We start from the raw sequence: 19,766 nt of genomic DNA, 5'->3' as shown, positions 1-19,766 counted from the left end.
GGGACTGTGTGGGGCTCACTGTAAAATGTTTTCAGCTTTGCTGTATGTTTTAATACGTCATATAAAACTCAGGGGGCCATACATATACGTATGTTTGGCAATAGACATGGACAAGAGTGGTCATAGCAGGATAATGGCCTCAAACTGGAAGCAAAGCAAACGCCCCTCCGCAGTAAAACTGTCCACTCATGTCACTGCTATATAGTATTCCACAGTATGGGAGTGTCCATTGTATAGACCACCACATGTCCATCAGTCCGACTCCTGGTGCATGTGTGAAGAGCTTCTTGTCTTTTGCTATCATGAACAGAGCTCGTAGGACCATTCCTGTTCATGTCTCCAGGTGCGCAGGTGCAGGATTTCTCTAGAGCAGGGGTCCCCAAACTTTTTACACAGGGGGCCAGTTCACTGTCCCTCAGACCGTTGGAGGGCCAGACTATAAAAAAAAACTATGAACAAATCCCTATGCACACTGCGCATATCTTATTTTAAAGTAAAAAAAAAACAAAACGGGAACAAATACAATATTTAAAATAAAGAACAAGTAAATTTGAATCAACAAACTGACCAGTATTCCAATGGGAACTATGCTCCTCTCACTGACCACCAATGAAAGAGATGCCCCTTCCAGAAGTGTGGCGGGGGCTGGATAAATGGCCTCAGGGGGCCGCATGCGGCCCGCGGGCCGTAGTTTGGGGACCCCTGCTCTAGAGTATACACCTAGGAGAGCAGGTGCCCCACCTAGTGGTAGAGAATATTCTTCACTTTTCCAGGTAATACCAAAGAATTTTCCAGAATGATTGTATCAATGTATACTCTTGCTACAGATTATGGTGTTCTCCTCTACCCTTACTGTCCTCCCAGGTCTCAGTAAATTGCCTCCGTGGGTCCCGTCCACCCCGCCTGTATTGCAGTCCATGCTCAGACGGGTGCAACGGTGACACCCTCTTCCACACTTCATGCCTATGCAGGACAGCACATTCCCTGCTGTGACCCGGTACATGATGTGTCCAAAATTCCCGCTGCCCTGGGAGAGCTCACATGTTCGAGCTTGACTGCCGTGCAGCTGTCTTCATTTCCGCTTCAAGGAAGAGAGATAAACAAGCTCAATAGAGTGGGTGGCACTCAGGCTAGACTCCCGGGCTAATCTCTTTATACCAAAGTCGGGACATTCATCCTGGACATTGACACGCCATGTTCTGCTCTTTCTCCACGGCCAAGAGCCATGTGTCTCGAGATTAGATCCACGGGTGATTTTTCACTCCCACCCACCATCTGCCCTCCCCTCCCCCCCCCCCCGCATGACATCACCACCCCACCAGATCTGCCTGGCTAGGGACAGGGCGCTTATGAACGATAACCTTGACGCTGCCTCCTTCCGATTACAGGTTAGCCTGGGGAGGAAGATAAAGACATTTGCCACCAAGATGGTAATCACGAGCGGAAATGATGAAGACAGAGGAGGCCAAGAGAGAGAGAGCAAGGAGGAGAGCGTCTTGGCAATGCTGGGCATTATCGGGACCATCTTGAACCTGGTCGTGATTATATTCGTATACATATACACCACGCTGTGAACAGCGCGAGGGTCCCCCGACGCCTCGGGGTGGCCGAGAGGAGAGGCGGGAGTCCTGTGCGCCGACGAGCCAGTGACCTGACGTCGCGCAGGCAAAGCGGGCTTGACCTACACACACCCCAGTGGATCCAATGCACCTTCGAACTTTATAAAAGGTCATAAAAACACACCGACCCTGCTGCCAGGGGCAGACACTTAAAGCACAATGAATCCAACACAACTCACTCACACGGCAAGGAACTCAGCGCCTCTGGCAGGGGGCCCGGAGGAGTGTCCGGAAGACCAGCCTCCCGAGCTGTCCGGGAGCGGATGGGTGCAGAAACTCAGAGCCTCAGGTCGCTGACGAGATGCCACGCGGACGTTCGGAAGGAGGAACGGGGCGGATGGACGCGGCTCGCTGGTGCGTCTCCCGCGACCTGTGTCTCATCTCGGCTTGACGAGCTGTTGTTGAGTATGAAAAGCCACAGGGGCAGCTGACAGGCATCCCATTCATCAAAAGTGTCTGTTTGATACAGGGGAGATAACTTATTTTTCTTTCTTCTTTTTTTCCCCCTCTCATTGGCTTGACGTGTGTATCTGTTCTTATCCAGGTTTATAAATATATATTTTTAATAAATGTGCTCTATTTTTTAGCATGAACCCCATGTTTGGAGAGGCGCTCCCGGATTCGCCAAGCTCTCCTCGGTTTTCTCTGCTTCACCCCCCCTCGAGCGCAGACGTCCTGTGGCGTAGTCATTCTAGTCCTGTTTCTCGGTTCTTGAATCTTTGACCTTCTCTCTCTTTCCCTCTCTCTCTTTCTCTTTTTGGTCTGGAGGACATTTTTCTGTCATACGAGCTGTGGTCTTGGTTGGTGCATGTCTTGAGATTGTCCGTGGAGCGGCTCCGTGTCGTTCCGCCAGAGTTATACAATGATCGTGGGCATGTGGACCTTGGATGCACTGTACCCTTACTGAGAATTTTGCATGAACAAAGGCTGAGTGATAGATCAGCTTAAAAAATTGCCAAGGACAAGCTCTGAGGAGGAGGGCGGCTGTGTGTGGCGGGTCAGCTCATTGACGGCATTCTTACTTCATTCTTGTGACCATTCGTTGATCAGGTTTTGAGTTTAATGGCCGTGTGCCCTTGAAAGATGGACAGGACGAGGGGAGGAGCTCAGCATTAGGTGCATAGTCCCTTCCTACGTGAGCCACCTGGGATCCTTTTCTAAGTAGGCGGGGTGTCCGTGACACATGGACACCCCACCATGAGAGCTCAGTCCAGGCTGTGAGGACACCCGTAAGATAGGTGACTTTTCAGGGGCACTAGAAGGGAGGTAATGATCGCCCTAAAGGATTGCTGTGCTTTTTAAAGTTCCTGCTCTACACCCACATGCAGCTACTTTCTCCTTGGCAGGGACGGTTAAATAAGTAAGAGTTTGCCCTGCTCCCCAAGCTGTCTGAGATGAGCCTCTGCTTGGCTGCAGTGGCATGGTCTTAAAAGGAGGGTCAGAATTCCTCATGCCAGCCCTGCCCTGCCCTGTGCCTAGTTGGACTTGATTGATGCCCAGAGGTCTCTGCCACCAGATCTGTCCTTACTTAGGTCTGGCGTCTGAAATTCCACCATCAGAGAGAGTCATTTCTTGGGCTCTCCAATAAGGGGCCAGACTCTTTATAAAGCAAATGCCCTTGAGTACCTGGTTGTGACAGAAATTCAGATGTCTTCCCCGCCAGAAGGGAAGGAAGTTGACAAGCATGTAGGGTGTGCTGCGTGCCAGGCACTTCGGAGTCTCCACTTCAAGACATGGAACTCTCACAGTAATCGTGAGAGAGGGAGTTTTTTCCCCACATTGTAGATGAGGGAAGGAGGGCTCAGAGAGGCCAGGAAACTTCCCTGGGATCACGTGGTTCCTGGCGGTGACTCACTGTCTGTCTTCCATAGCCCAGTGCGGGTCTGGAGGTCTCTGGGAAGAGAGAGAGAGAGGACGCCTGGGGCCGTCCCAGGAAAGGGCCCTCGGGGGTCAGCCCACAAACCCCATGGCTTTGCTGAAGGCCACCTCTGCACACCTCTCTTCCCCGCCCCCGCCCCGCAATAAACAACCCGGGGAACTCTTCGGCACTGGCAGAATCTCATACACGTAAGGACGAGGGGCAGGAGGAGGCCGCTCATCAGAAATGAAACGGAATGTCAGGGGGAGGAGCTAACGGGTTCCATGTGACTCTGGAAAGACTGTACAAAAATTCTGAGCAGTGAACAGAGTGATCAATAAAGGTGCAATGGAAAAAAAATCGTCACTGTCTTTTTTTTTTTTTTTTCAACTTTGTGGTATTTTAAAACATCAGCCTCATTCCTTTGCTTATATCTGTTTTTTATTTTATTAAAAAAATTGAACATGACTCTGTTAAACTGAGTCTGTTTTATTCAGCTTGAGGAAGCCCCCGTGGTTCTCCAAATGTACTAATTTGACATTTATGGAGGGGCACAAAGTGCCTCGCAATCCTCCGAACAGCCCCCCGAGGAGTTCCCGGGTTGTCTGGGGCCACCGGCCAAAGGAGAACTGCCCAGTGAGCGGCCACAGAGCAAGGTGGCCGCCTCTGCCCGCAGCTCCGCACCCCACTTCTCTCGTTGTCACGCAGCAGAGCCCCAGAGCGCACACCAGGCAAACCCAGGGTCCAGGGACATCTTGAGTGGACGGGGAAGGGAGAGGCTGCAGGGGCCCTGGGTCTTCGGAGTCTCAGTGGGCTGGGCCCCCTGTGGCAACCATCGCAGTACCCAGAATGGCACCAGGCCCGGATCCGGTACCAGCATTTCCCGCGTGGCCTACACAACCTCACGTGTGGGACTCTAGCAACTACCTCACATGTGGGACCCTTGCCACAACCTCACGAGACCTGTATCCTTATCCCCACTTTACAAGATGGGGGGAAAGGCTCAAAAAGGCTAACTGACTGCCACGTTCACAGAATCAGACCTTCTGACCACAGGTCCACGTGCTGCCGGCACCTTGCGCGGCCCAGGCTGTGGGTTTGAGCTCAGCTGGAGCCACGAGGCTAGTTTAGTCTCCTGGTGCACAGCACCCCCCACCACCACCCACCCACACGCCCCTGCCTCTCCTGGACCGCAGTCCAGCTGGCCCCGGGGAGCATGGTGGAGTCAATGCATGTCACCTCTGCCCCAGGAAACACTCAGAGAGCCAGGGCAGTGAGGTCCAGTAGTTTGGGGCTACAAGGTGCTTGCTATGGCCGGAAAATACCTGGCCTCAATTGATTTCTGTGTTTTATATCTGGGTGACCAAGAGCAGGTCACGACAACTCTGTGAACGTGGGCTTCCTTGGCCTGTAATGGGGGGTGGCGGGGCACCTGTAAGTGGCCCCACACCCCATCAGGTAGGTATTTCTACCCACTTACCTGATGCAGAACATGCATCCCGGAAGGGCAAGCTGACTTGGCAAAGACCCCAGACCGTGAAGTCACAGGGTGAGGAGTGGGGCCCAGGCTCCAGGCGCTGGTCTCTTCACCTTTGCAACCTAAGCGTGACATGTAAGTCCCCAAACAAAAAGCGCCGTGGGGTCTGCGGTTCCGTGGAGGAGACAGAACGCCTGAAGCGTGTCGCGTGCAACGCAAGGGAGGCAGACCCGACAGAGACGGAGGAGAGGCGTGCACAAGGTGTGGACAAGGCAGGGGACTCCTTTCCTCACAGTGTTGTCGTGCTTTAACCAGCCAGCCAACCAAGAGGCCCCGCTGTAGTCCCAGGACCTCCCAGGCAGTGTGGAGCTCTCCGGGGAAGTCTGGGAAAAGGAGCCCATTGAGTTCTTTTCACCGGTTTGTGGTTGTTGGGGGCGGGACCGCAGGCCTCCTTCCCCGTGAGCTTCGGGCTTTCTACGCAGAACGAGTGTCTTAGCGCAGAACCTGGAGCTCCGCCCCCGCCGCCCCCGCAGGAAGGTGGGACCCTGCCCCCAAAGAGCACAGCTTTGGGGGTGCCCTCTGTCACATGTAGGCCCAGACAGAGGCCTTTTCTTTTCTTTTTTGGCCAATAATGAAAAGAGCCCCATTGACCCAGCAACTGACTTCTCCTCTTTCATTCTGTCTTTTCATAAATCACACACGCATCATCACAGCAGGAAAAAGAGTGACACTTGTTTTTAATCTATGTAATTTTTAAAAAATGAAAATAATCCTCAAATATCGCCAACCAGAAGCAACCACGATTCATATGTAGTGTGCACATGACAAACCACGTGGCCTGCATATCTGCTTGGTGGGACCGTTTTCCTTGGAATTTTAAAATTCTGTTGCCTTCAGGCAGGGCACCCTCTGTAGGTCACTGTCCCCACGTAACCTGTTATCGTGGGCGGCTTCCCTCAATTCTGTTACTTGCTGCATCCAAAGACATTCTAGATGGCCATCCTCGACTGGACATTCAGTCACCTCCCCATAACCGGCAAGTTGGATATTATAATTTACACAATATAATATTCATATAATGTCCATGCTAGGAACCAATAGTTTTTCATTGACAATCATGAATACACTTCCATATCAATGAATCTATTCTGGCAAAGCATTCGGAAAGGCTGTTTGGTTTTCAGTGTTTTGAATTGTGCAGCATTATGTGTTTCCCTATTTTTTTTACTGTTGGACCTTAGGTTATGGTCCATATTTGCTGTGGACCAAAGGGCTTTGCTCTTTAAAGCATTCAAAGCATTGCTTTTTCCATCCTCAGGACCCTTTAGAGTGGTCAGAGGGGGTGTTTTTTACAATAAGCTTCAAGGACAGTACCCAGGTAAGTCATTGTTTCCCAAACCACACTGGTGATGGTACCCCCTGGGTGCTTATTAAAAACACACCTTCCGAGGCCCCTGGAGCAGGTAGTCAGGCAGATTTGGAAGTGTTGATCCAGAAGGAACCTGATTCTGAGACCCCGGGACTCCAGTGGAGGCGATGGTCTTGGAGAAAACACACGTCTCTTTCGCCTGGGTGTTCTCAACTACAAAAAGCTGACAGTAATGTGTGCATCCAGGTCACTGTGAAAGTCAAATGAGACCATGCAGGCACAGCTCCCAACAGAAAGCCTGGGGGAACAAGTGAGCTCTCTCTGGATGGCAAAGATCAGAGGAAATCCTGTAGTCTGTCTCTCTTTTTCTCCCACATTCCCCCTTCTCCTTCCTTCCCTCTCTCCCTCTTTCCCTCCCTCCCTCCCTTCTTCCCTCTCTCTCTCCACTAAGCACCAGGGCCTCAGCTCACTTTCCTTTGAATGTTTCCATCACCTACACTGAGTTGTGAGGCTGCCTGCAAAACACCAGCCCACTGACCCATTCCCTCGTTCCATTATTCTTACACAGAATGACTCCATTGCCCCTCTAAGCACTTTCCCAGTAGCTATCAGGAGCCCAGACTGGCTATGATCATGCCACGCATTGGTAGAGACAAAATTTCTGATTCCTCTTTTGAGAGAGCTCTTCTGGAAGACCCTGTGACCTCCACCTTCCTAAAGGCAGGACTTCTGTCCTGGGACACCCCCAGGAAGATCCCCTTGTGGGCTGGCAGATCCTCTGACATCACTATATAATGATTCCTTCCTCTTGTGGGCAGCAGATGGAATGAATAGACTGTGAGTATTTTCCGTTGTTTGTAAACAAGTTGCACAAAACTGTGCATACTCATGCAGAAGAGGGGCCACATACTGCTGTGACAAGATCACATAACACATGTAAATTTTCTCTGACAAGACTCTGTAAAAGGCATGCTTGCTAACTATTTCTAGAAGAGTATCATGGGAAACGTTTGCAGAACAAGATAAGAGTCATGATTGGATGTCTTCCCAGTGAGGTAATAAAGGGTCTGCACACCTCACCTCACTACCTGGGACAGCACAACTCAACATTTTGTTCAGATAGTCAAAGCATCCCACCTCCCTGCTGGGGGCTGGACACCGTGTGACAACTGAGCAGTCATGAGCACTGGAGTTACTGAAAAATGAAAGAACAGTGTCATCAGCTATATCTGGACCATCATCGCCTCACTCTCATCTCCTGGAGAGAATATAAACAAGGATGCTGAAAATCACACTGCAGAAAATCACACTGCAGAGTGTGAAAAAATAGAAAGGTGAGGAAGGCCAAGGGCAACATGGGGTCCCAGGAAGTTAGAGGATATTTTTCCCACGGAAGGAACTCTCTGACTCCTTACCTGAAGGCGGAGTAAGCTTGTCTAGGTATAGCATCTAAGTGATTGAGAGAATAGTATTCCCATAAAGGAAACAGGATGTCAGAAAGCTAAGAAACAGGAGAGTGTGGGATATATAGAAGCTGAAGGCCAAACCTTTGGGAAAGAGCTTTTGAAGGCAAATCATTCATTCACTCACTCATCTATTCCTTCAACAAGTACTTATTGAGGCCTTGCTATATGCTGGAACATGGCCAGGACTACACCAGTAAATAGCATAGATGCATGATCCGCTCTCATGGGGAACCGTGTCCCTGAGGATAAGCCCAGGTGAGTGCCCAGATGGGAATGGCAGGAGAACCAGTGCAAACCCCATTCTGGCTTGGATAGCTGAGGATGGTTCCCATGGGTGTGGCTCTCCATAGGGGGGCGGGGTGAAACCTTCCCAGGACAGTTTGAAGCATCATGATCTAGTGTAAGAAGCAGAGAGGACTTGAAAGGAAAAGACCCAATTTAACCCTGGCTTCCTTCCTTTCTAGCCGTGTGGCCAAGAATAGGTTGCTTCACCTCTGAAATCTATTGTCCTTCTGTGCAAAGTGGGAATAACACTCACCTTGCTGAGTAGTTGTAAGAATTAAATAATATAAAGGATACAAAGTGTATGGCACATAGAAGTCATTCTATAAATTGATATTTTTACTATGATAGAATCAGAGTTTTTATTTCACTGCCATTAACGACCACAGGCCCTTTTTCCATTGTGGTGGCTGGAAGGAGCTGTCCGTGGTGCCGATCTGTTTTATGAGAGCTGGGGCCTCTGTCCTCTGTCAAGAAGATACATCTTTGCAGCAAGCATCTACAGTTGGAGGAAACACACGTGCGTTCCAAGAAGAGAATCCATCAAGGACTCTCCTCCTTTCTCGCTGCTTACATGATGGTAATACTCCCAAATTGCAGGCAAAAAACTTCAGGGAAATACCAGTTACAATGAGACTATCGTTGAAAAATCTATCACTGTTGGTTTAGTGTTCACTGATGGGAAACATCCTAGTAAGAATAATAATAGAAAATATAATAGCAACAATGTTACAACAGTCGGACTCATATTGAACAGCAAGATGCAGAATAGTAGGATGGTTAAGAATGCAGTTTCCAGAAGAAGGACATTGGCTTCAAATCCTAGCTGTGTAGACCTCAAGTGAGTTACTCAAAATGTCTGAGAATCCTGATCCACAAAATAGAGTCAACACAGAACCAACCTCATGGTGTTGTTCTGATGATTAACTAACTCTATTTGTATATGAAAGGTCTTTAGAGTCATGTCTGGCACAGAGAAATGACTCAATAAACATTAGCTCTTAGCACAGCAATAAGTACCTTTTAGCACGATTGTTAAGCAACCCAAGTGAGACATTTTGCATACATTATTGCAAACATCCCAACAACATGCAGTGACCAATTACTAAGGTAAATCACACTTCCCATGCAATTATGTGCCTGCCACATAATCTTTTTATATGCTATCCCAATTAATATTATAGAATAGGTTGTCTCTTATCCTCTGATGAGGACCAGAGAAAATAAATACCTGGATTTAAACCCAAGCCTACCTCATTCCTAAAACTCTGCTTGAATGCCTTGGATGAAGCCGTCACCATCCCGGAATGGACAGGTGTTTCTTGATCGCTTCCCATTCCAGGTTCTACTTGCTGCAGGTATAGGGTCCCCGGCTTCTGGAGCTAGGCTGTCTGGGTTCTAATCCCATCTCTGCCATGTACTTAGTTGTTTAACATCTCTATCCTTGTTTGTTCATTTTTCAAATGGCAATAATAAATGTCTGTTAGGTAGAGTTGCTATAAGAATTAAGTTTATAAATGTGAAACACCTAGGATGGAGATTGAAACATAGTAAGGAATGTATTTGTTCCTTTTACCATTATACAGTGTGCATGGGGCAGAGGGACAGCACCAGTTTAGTCTTTTGTGATTTTGCCCATGTTATTCCCTCATCCTGAAATAGCCTTCCTTCCCTTTCCCTAGAGCAGGGGTCGGGAACCTATGGCTCGCGAGCCAGATGGGGCTCTTTGGATGGCTGCATCTGGCTTGCAGACAAATATTTAATAAAAAATAACGTTAAAAATATAATAAAACATTCTCATGTATTACAATTCGTTCATTTTCTACCACTCATGTTCATGGTTACGGGTGGCTGGAGCCAATCACAGCTGTCCTCCAGGACAACACCAAATTTTTATTGGATAATGCATAAGGTACACGGGTCATTGTATGGCTCTCACAGAATTACATTTTAAAATATGTGGCATTTATGGCTCTCTCAGCCAAAAAGTTTCCCAACCCCTGCCCCAGATGCTAGGTACCACCTCTTCCAGGAAGCCTTTCTTTCATGTCCTAGACCTCCCAAGGGTGGAGTAGTGACTTCTGAAGACACTCACAGTTCCACACTCTTACTGCACTGGGGCCACTTGTGTCTAAGCTATCAACATCTTGTCCTAGCTAACAGTGGTACCCTCAGGACAGACAGGACCTTCCAGAGAGTACCTGGCTCAGGATGCTTTCTGTACATGGGACTTAAAATAAACCAAATTTATCTAAATCAGAAAAAACACTGCCTTCAAATCCAAAGCCATTTGCCAGCACAGCCCATAGCCTAGGGGAGAAACTTTTGCCAGACACATAGAAACAAAATGAGCAGGATCTACTCCCTACTCCCTCCAGAATAGGCAGTAGAGGTTCTTTCCCCTAAACAGAAATTAATTCAGCCCAGAAATAAATCCCCAATAAGCCTCCCAAAGAGCCCATTAGTGAACAACAGCTACCCACTGACAAGAGTTTCTCTCTGTGAAAGTCCCATGGAGTCGCTGCTGAATTCCGTCTCCCTGCACAGCAGCAGGCCTGAGCCTGAGGGATGGCCAATAATTACAGGAGAGTAAATATTTCAGCAGCACAGACTTGGGCTTCTTCACAGCCAACAAGAAGCTGTTTCTCTTGCCTTTAAACTGTTTATTATAATACAAGTTCAACTCCAGCAAGGGGATGCATTTCTCTGCCTCCTCCTCCAATGAGTTATTTCAATGCTGAGGTCTTTCTTGCTTTGGCAAAACCTCTGCATAAACTGGAGAGAGAGTGCTTTACTCTCTGGGTACCAGCAGAGGCCCTGAACTTGAAACCAGATTCAAATCCGGGCCCTTCCAAGCACCAGCCATGTGACCTTAGGCAAATCGCTTTTCAACTTTCTGGACTTCAAGTTCAAGAAAATGGGGAGAGACGTACATGACTAAAAGAATATGGAAGTAGCTAGCTCTAGGAGTGCCTCACTGAACGCAACCACAAACTCCAGCCTTTCCGGGAAACATGGGGGGTAGTGTAAACCAGTGGTCCCCAACCCCTGGGCCGCGGACCAGTACCAGTCCATGGGCCATTTGGTACCGGTCCGCAGAGAAAGAATAAATAACTTACATTATTTTTGTTTTATTTATATTTAAGTCTGAACAATGTTTTATTTTTAAAAAATGACCAGATTCTCTCTGTTACATCCGTCTAAGGCTCACTCTTGAAGCTTGTCTCGATCACGTGATACATTTATCCGTCCCACCCTAAAGGCCGGTCCGTGAAAATATTTTCTGACATTAAACCAGTCTGTGGCCCAAAAAATGTTGGGGACCACTGGTGTAAACAATCCAGCACCACAGCTTAACAGCCTTTTGCAACCTAATCAGGCAAGTGAGGTGGGGGTTGGGCAGACTGTCTGTTTACAGCCAATTCCCCACAACTCTGCCCCCCCCCCAAATTTAAACTCCGAAAACCCTGTTGGTTTTTTGGTTCCCAACAGAAACATATTTCTCTGGAATACCATAGGGCGCACCTGGAAATCTTCTAGGGTGCACACTTTGAGAACCACTGCCCTAGATGCATTATCAAATGGTCAAAAGGCAAACAGATATCTTAAGATAGTACATACATGTAGCAATTGTTTTTTTATGACTGGATATTGGTATCTTACCTGTGATGTCTGGGACTGCTGCAGCCATCTTGTGACCATGAGGGGATACGCTTAAGAACTACCACACAAAGATGATGGAGTAGAAAGAGGGAAAGGATCTGGGGCCCTGGTGGTGTCATTGAGCCTCTGACTTAAGCAATGCTGACTCCACTCAATTTTCTGGTTATGTAAAATGATTTGTGTCCTTTATTGTTTAAGCCACTTTTAATTAAGTTGTATATTACATTCAACTAAAGTTATCTTAAAAAGAACAACCGTCAACAGCTCAAACTTCTGGTATTTTCCCACAGGAATGTCACCCATCTCTCTACCCAACTAACCAGCAGCCAGCAGAGCATTAATGAGCACCTACTATGTCTGGAGAGCTTGCTGTCTCGGGGTCTACAATGTCATATCATTTTTTAAACAGATACCAGGACATTTTCCTTCTCAAGTCATTTTAAATCCAAGACACAAATCACAACCATGATGATGACGACGACATCTGAGCGAATTAGGATTCTTAGTTGCAAACCATAGGGCCCACTCTGTCTAGTTTAAATGGAAGTGGAATTTATAAAGATGGTTAGTCACTCACAGAATCTCCCAGGGGAGCCTGAGACGGGTATGGAGACCACGTCACCAGGAACAGAGCCCAGATCACCCACATGCCCCCCGATCTCATGGCCTTTGGGTCAGGGCCTGCAGGTGCTGTGAACAGGACACAGCTGCTGTCCTTGAGCTCCACTGGCTCGGACACCTGGACACTTCCTCAGCCCCTGCCCTTCACCATCCACATGAGGAAAGGATTCCATGTGGGGTCTGCTTCCTCTGCGTCTGTCTTCCAAATCAAGGCTTTGCTCCATGGATGCCTCTGATGATCCCAGTCTAGGCAACATTCTTAGCTTCAAGAAGAGCTGGGGAATTCCCTGCTGGCTTCTGCTTGGGGACTAGAGGCTCCAAATGTGACAATGACCTCAAATACCGAGAAAATATTCTAACATGTTGAGTTTTAGGACAAAAGTCCATTATACCATCTACTCAGAACTTTGATTTAGTTGGAAAACTCCCTTCGGATGAGCTGACAGTTTTTTTGGGGGGGAGGCTTATGTGAAAACTTTGGGGGTAAAATGTGGTTGGATCCCCTGATTAGGAATCGGATAGCCCATGTCCATGTCTTGGCTCCATCACTAACCAACTGGGGCTAAGTAACTTCTGGACTCTTTTTTTTTTAATTAAAATATTTCATTTATTGATTTTTAGAGATAGAGGAGAGAGAGAAAGAGAGAAGGGGGAGGAGCAGGAAGCATCAACTCCCATATGTGCCTTGACCAGGCAAGCCCAAGGTTTCGAACTGGCAACCTCAGTGTTCCAGGTCGATGCTTTATCCCACTGTGCCACCACAGGGCAGGCCGACTTCTGGACTCTTCATGGTGACCTCGTGAGCTCCCCTGAGACTCAAAGGAGTCAGCCTTGGTCGTCTAGACCTCTACACTCATGCTTCCTGTCCAAAGCTCAGAGCCAAGGGAGTGGGGTTTCAGTCTTAGCCAGGAATTGCCTGGATGACCCTGAGAATGTCATATAACTTCCTTGGGTCTCAGTGTGCAAACCCTTTAAATGGTGGGTAAGACCAGTTGGTGACTGGGATCCTTCTTGCCCCGTTCCTCACCCCTAAAAAAAATGTGGCCACATCTGATGACCCTCCAGAGCAACCTGGTTTCTGTTGCAATAATCCTCCACATATGTTGTTCTCTTTTGCAAGAATCACCAAAAGGCAGCTCCCCAGGGAAATCTGATGCTCAGGCATCAGTAACGTGCACTAAATATACCCCAAATCAAAAGTGACCAAGAACTCTTTTGCAAAGAGTCCCATGACAACAACAATTTCTAATACCACAATGTCTCCCCAGAGAGGTGCCACTGACCTGCAGCAGGTAGCTGCCCAGCTGGCTAATGGACCGTCTTCTCAGGGTGCCCGGGATGCCAGCTTCCTTTAACCCATCTGACTGCTGCCAGCCATGTACACGATCGTACTCGACTCACCTCCAACATGTCTTGGGAATGGTATCCACACTGGCTCCCAGTGAAAAGGTGTGACTCTTTTATCTCTCACTTTGGGAAACCCACGTGCCGTGGACATAGCGGCCCGTGTCTGGAGAACCTGACCCCAGCCTTTTTGGTATGTATCGCAGAGACTCGCGGCTCCATGCCTACTCTCAGGACGAGAGCACCATCTGCCCAGACTCCATGAGGTCCATCCCGTGGTGGAACGCAGGAGTTAGCACCGACGTGCTTATCTGACAGGGGACAAGCTTCCAGCTCTCCTTCCAAGCTCCAGTTTCCCTGTCTTGCCAGATGGATATAGAATAGAATTAGCCACAGAGAATTAGCAAATGGATGTGTGCAGAAGCTCCTAGCTTGTACCTGGCATTTAGTAGGTGTTCAGGGAGCGTGACTTCCCTTTCTTCTCTCAACGCCCTCTGTAACCTGGATCCTGCTCTCTTTGCGGGGGGAGGGGGAAGCTCCCAAGTGCACCCATCCCTCCTCTGTCGCCCTTCCTTCTGGCCTGTCCCCTGCAGCCTCCGAGGTTCCTTCCAGTGCCAACGTTCCAGGAATCCAGCCACACTGGGGAGTTACAGCAATTGTTGGAATTTACTGCCGCCCTCAAATCATAAAACAGGCGCAGCTGGTTTGCTTAAACAGGGACAATATTCTTTCACAGTTTCAAAGGTGAGTTCTGTCCTCTGTGTGGCCCCTCGTCTCCACTGCCTCCTCCTCTCTCTCCCTTGCAGAAAGAAAGCTGGTCACTTAAAACAAGAAGGAAAAAAAAAGCCGCTCTCAACCTCTCTGGCTGCCTCTCCCGCCAGCTGCTGTTGCCATGGTAACCACAGGCCTCAGCCTGCCTCCTTCAGCAGAACCTCCTCCCTCAGCGCTGCGCTGGCCGCGTGTGTGCGGGCTTCCCCCAGCCCTAGGCAGCCCCAGAAAGACACATTTCGGGTTCCCCTGTTTGTCCTTGAGCTTCCCAGCCTGCCCTCTGCCTTCCTGCTTTCTCTGCCTCTTACGCTCAGGAGGGAGACAGGACCATCCCAAACAGCTGCCCCCAAAGAGGGTGACAGGGTTTATTCATTTGCTCCACAGACGTCTATGGCTGGCCTGCTGTGAGTGGGCACTGTGCCAAAGAGACATCTGGCAGCGCCACAATGAATGAAGACCCCCTCCATTTACAGATGGGGAAACTGAGGCCCAGAAAGGGGAGGAGATTGCTCAGGTCCCACGGAGACAGCAGAGCTTGTCTCAGAACCCAGGATTCGGGGGTCCAGGTGAGTACCGTGCCTCTGCATCCCTGGGCCTCTGCCGGCCTCCAGCCACGCGCAAGCGGAGCTCTCCGTCAGCACGTGCAGTGGCCTTGGATTCCCGGCAATGGGCAGAGCTGCCCCCAACCCTGCCTGCTCCAGCTGCCGCTGGGGAGGTCGGGCCCAGGCACCCTCAGGCGTATCCTTTCCTCACAGCCACGGCAGGCCTGCCTCTCGCGGCCCCACCCTTTGCGGCAGAGTTCCAGGTGGACGCGGGTCCTCTCCTGCTCCCCACAGCAGCTCACTCCTCACGACGGGCACAGCCAGAGAGGTGGTGGCTGCTGCCAGATCGGCCCCACTTACCTGCCAGCCCCACTTGTGGCTGACGTCACCTGAGCTGGCCGCTGTCCCCCTGGTGTTTCCTGCTTACTGAAGCACACATGCCCCCTCCTCTCCTGCACCAGTAAGAGGTTCGCTCTGCAGCAGCACGGGCTCAACCTGCTTAGGGACGGGAGGGAGGATGCTGCGTGCAGCAAAAACGAGGGTGGAACGAGACATCGGCTCTGGCACCCCAGAAAGCGGCTGGTTTGAGGGGCAGAGAGATGCACCCAATGCACTTTTTTTTCCCCTTTCAAGGACAGAATGAGATAGATCCTAAGTGAAGACCTACTATGAGCCAGGCACTGGGTGCATGGAATCCATCGTCGTCATCTTCACCAGAGCTGCCACCTGAGCACTTACCATGTGCCAGGTACTTGGCCAAGCTCCCTAATTCTCGTGTTTATTTATGCATGCTTCTGCCCGCCCCACCTCCCCTCCCTTCCCTCACTGGCCTCCTGTTCAGGGACAACCCCTCCGATTCTTCCTGCTGACTTTCCCCACTCACCTACACACGCATAGGTCATAGATGTGTATCACCTGATTTGGGGGCATCACCCATTCCCCTTTCCACTGCGGACTGTAGGCCTCTTTTACCTTCTCCCGCACCAGCCACATGCACACTTCCTGCCTTCCTGCTCCCGTCGTGATTACATTGTCATTTCATTTGGAGCTGCAGCCACACTATGTGAACGCAAAACCAAGCTGGGTGGGGGCAGGACGTGTTTTGTTTTCCTTGGTGTGGTGGCCCCAAAATGCACCACTCAGACCTCCTGCAGCAGAAATGTAACTGACTGACAGCCCCAGCCACTGCCCCGCTGGGTCCAGCCCCACGTGCTCTCGAGGCCACACCCCTGCAGCCCAGTGATGCCCAGGCCACACCCCTGCAGCCCGGTGATGCCCAGGCCACACCCCTGCAGCCCGGTGATGGCGAGAGCAGGCTCATTCCTGCAAAGCTCAAAACTCCCCCACGGGGCACCTCTGGCGGGAGAACTGTCTTTCCTTCTGAGTGCTCCCTTGTGGGAACGGCGTTGCCATCCAGATTCTAACCAGCCCACCCCCCCTCCCTCTCTCCCTCACAGGGGTCCTCCCGGCATGTGGTCTGAGGGCTCCCCTGATTCTCTGTCCCCTCCCCTTTGTCATGCACGGAATGTCTCCCTACTCAGCCTCTTGAACATCCGATTCCATGTTGCTGTCCTTCTCATCAAACTTGAAATGTCAATCATTGTTTTTCTGCCCACACCATTTGTCTAGAAGGGTGTGTGTGTGTGTGGGTGTGAATTCCACCTGGACTCTTTTGGTGTGTAGATCTTCTCCACTGAGTCCAAACACACCAGATGCTCTGTCACCTTAAAGAACCTTGCCCTGGAGCCTTCTGACTGCCCTGACCTGACTGACCTCTCTCCACCGCCACAGGCTGACTTCTCAGGGTCTTCTTGACCCGCTTCCTGGACGGAGTTCTGCTGCCGCCCCCTGCTGCAGGCTCCCCTGGCTTGCACACCTGCTCACTCCCCCCACCCCACCCCCGCTCGACCCTCGACCCTCCTCCCGGGGCAGCACGTCCTCCAGGACCTCTGTGTTTTTTCTCTTTTCCTTGTTTGCAGCTGCTGGTATCTCGCGTCACCTCAGGACCCCTCCACCGGCCCTCCCCATCACTTATCTCTTAACTCCGATTTTCTCCTCTCTCTGTCTTTCGCTCTAAATCCGGGAGGTGTTCCGACTTTCTCTTGCTACCCCTTGATTGGATTTTTTAATTCTGCTCTCGTATCTTTTAATTTCCCAAAGTCCTCTTTGGGTCTTGGAATGGCCCTTTTTACAGCATTGCCCTCTTTTTAAAGCATTCTTCATCTGCAAAAGGAGACGGGAGTGGTACTAATTGTTCAGACCAGCAAGACTCATTTATTGGATGTTTACCCCTCCCTACGTGGCTTTCCTTTCTTTCACATGGCCTTTTTGTTGGTCTGTTTTGCTGACGTTCATATTAAGTGGGTCCTCGATGTTTCTTTGCTGATTGGAAGTATTTACAGGCACTTATTCAAAAGCTGACTGGCAGTCTCAGGGAGGGGCAGGGGGGCTTGTTGACGGTGTTCCTGTGACGCAATTTCCTAGGCAAAGCCAGTTCTTAGCATCTTTGGTTCTTTTCTCTTGGGCTTATTAAATTTCCCAGGGAGACTCTTCATTTCTTTCCGGAAGCCAATGAAAGAAAATAACCAAGATCTTCACATTTTAGCCGGGCCATGTTCAGCTGATTTCTGGAACAGATCCTATTGATAACCCCTTTCTCCATGTGAAAAAAAAAATTTCTGTTATAATTATGTAAGGATCCATATTACTCATTTTAGATTTTCTCTTTAGTTTTAGAACAAACTATTGATGATTAAATAGAAGTCTAAATTTCAATTTTAATGACCTTCTGTAAATTCAGTACGATATTTCACATAAGAGCTAAAATCCAAACTGGCCAAACAAAAGTTCTATGTTCAGGTCATACCCTGGTTGACTGAACTCCGAAACATTAATAAAATTCCAAGAGGATTACACAGAATGACAACGGCCAAGGAACCCAAGTGCCGTTTCTTTGTCTTGCCCATCACGGTGCTCTCGGGGTTGATTCTGAGTCACCTTCACAAACACAAGTTGAGACCCATGCACCCCCCAAGAGGTTGAAACCGATCTGAAATGTTAGCAACGCACTCTCAGGTTATGAGCACTGCCGAGTCCGCATGTGCGGGGTGTGATTCTAATGAACTTCCACGGAGAATACACTAGTGAAGGGTGAACAACAAAAACGGGCTGAACTTGGCTTACATCCAAGTTATTGAAACACAACAATAACCACCGTTTATTTAGAACATAGATCCAAAGGATACTTCATTTTTAAAAATAACAGTCGTTCTAGTACTTGTCACTTTTGTGAGCTCTATAGAGACGTGCGCCCCCCAGGACAAACCCTTCCGCGTGTCTGCCCATGGTGCTGCGCGGACCTCCACGACGCGGTGCTCACTGAGCCCTGCCCCCCCCCACCCCGCCTTCCAACTTGACCCTGGATGGCCCAAGTCCAGAGCTCCTCTCGGTGGTCTCCCCAGAGAACACGGCTCCCACCTTCTGCTGGAGCGGGAAAGGGGGCGTGCCCTGCGACGTGAAGTGACAGAAGGAAGCCGAAAGTCCCCTTTTAAACCAATCCTGTTTCCAGCCCCCAATCACCTTGACTTCCATTGGTAAGGGTGGAATTCAAAATCAATTCAAATGAAGGTTTGGGCAGAGCCTTCAATGCAGCCACGGGGTCATTGAAAGCTCCCCAAGGAGGTAACATATGGGTTACCTCCCATATGTTACAGCGCACCCCTTTCAGAGTCTTTGGGTTCTGCGCTGTTCATCCGTTGTTTCTCGGGCCGTGCGGCTTGGGATTGAGGGCCCCCAACCTGCTCGATCACTGACGCCGCCACCATTTGGGTTCCAGCTTCTGCTTCCGGACTACTGATTGGCTGCTCTCTCGTCTCCTTCTCTTTGGCCCACAGAGTCTAAGTCTTACGATTAAATGTCCCTTGAGTGCAATTTTGATGGAATTTCAATAGGGACCAGAGCTACACACATGTTCAATCTGCCGTCCTTAACAAGCCTTTAGCATGCATTTTTAAATTTAAACTTGACTGAGGAAGACGAGGAAAGTGAGACTCAGGTTCCCATGGTGGTAGGTGGTAAGGGTGGAATTCAAAATCAATTCAAATGAACAAGACAGCCCCTCTGCCCCCAGGCGCCAACAGTCCCAGGGAAACCGGCAGGAAAACCAACTGTCTCTGGGCAGTGTGGCCCGAGCTGGGACAGAGGCCATGTGGAGGTTCGGGCAGAGCCTTCAATGCAGCCAGGGGGTCACTGAAAGCTCCCCAAGGAGGTAACATATGGGTTGAATGGTGAAGGAGGAGTGAGACTTTGATTCTTGCACCTGTTCTGTGCCAAGGACTGAGGCATCAAGTTTTGGCTCATTTATCCATCCATCCATCCATCCAAACTCACATTTAGTAGCCCCCGCCATGTGCAAGCTGGACCGTCCCCAGCACAGCACATCGCCTTGTGCTCTCAGCTCTCCCGAACCGCCCCAGCTAGAAGCCGTCAGCTTTCTGAGGCAAGCCTGCAACCTCGCCCGGCTTCCAAATCCTCATGCACCTCCCAGGCTCATCTCATTCTCCAAATGCCCCGCGTGCAACAACAGGAGCCCCACGACCAGGTTTCCATGGAACCGCGGCAAAGCCCCTCCCTCCTCCACAGAGCATGGACGGGTCCGCAAGGTCATCTGGAAGACGCTCTGATGAACCAGGGAGACTGTGGAATTCACGGTCGATGACAGCCAAGCCCAGGACAGATGACCCTGGAGGAAGCACCAG

General features: G+C 49.9%; 1 protein-coding gene across 1 annotated transcript in view; it reads left to right on the top strand.

Moving 5' to 3' along the window:
- Window positions 1-3,807, top strand: part of TUNAR (TCL1 upstream neural differentiation-associated RNA) — a 44,991-nt gene extending 41,184 nt beyond the window's left edge. Inside the window, exon 3 of the mRNA XM_066343719.1 lies at window positions 1,389-3,807. Coding sequence (XP_066199816.1) covers window positions 1,389-1,574 — 186 coding nt within the window. The 3' untranslated portion in view covers window positions 1,575-3,807. The remainder of the gene's footprint in view (window positions 1-1,388) is intronic.
- Window positions 3,808-19,766: the final 15,959 nt, after the last annotated feature.

This window comes from Saccopteryx leptura, chromosome 6 (genome assembly GCF_036850995.1).
Source record: "Saccopteryx leptura isolate mSacLep1 chromosome 6, mSacLep1_pri_phased_curated, whole genome shotgun sequence".
Taxonomy (NCBI): Eukaryota; Metazoa; Chordata; class Mammalia; order Chiroptera; family Emballonuridae; genus Saccopteryx; species Saccopteryx leptura.
This window is presented reverse-complemented; position numbering and strand designations above follow the sequence as displayed.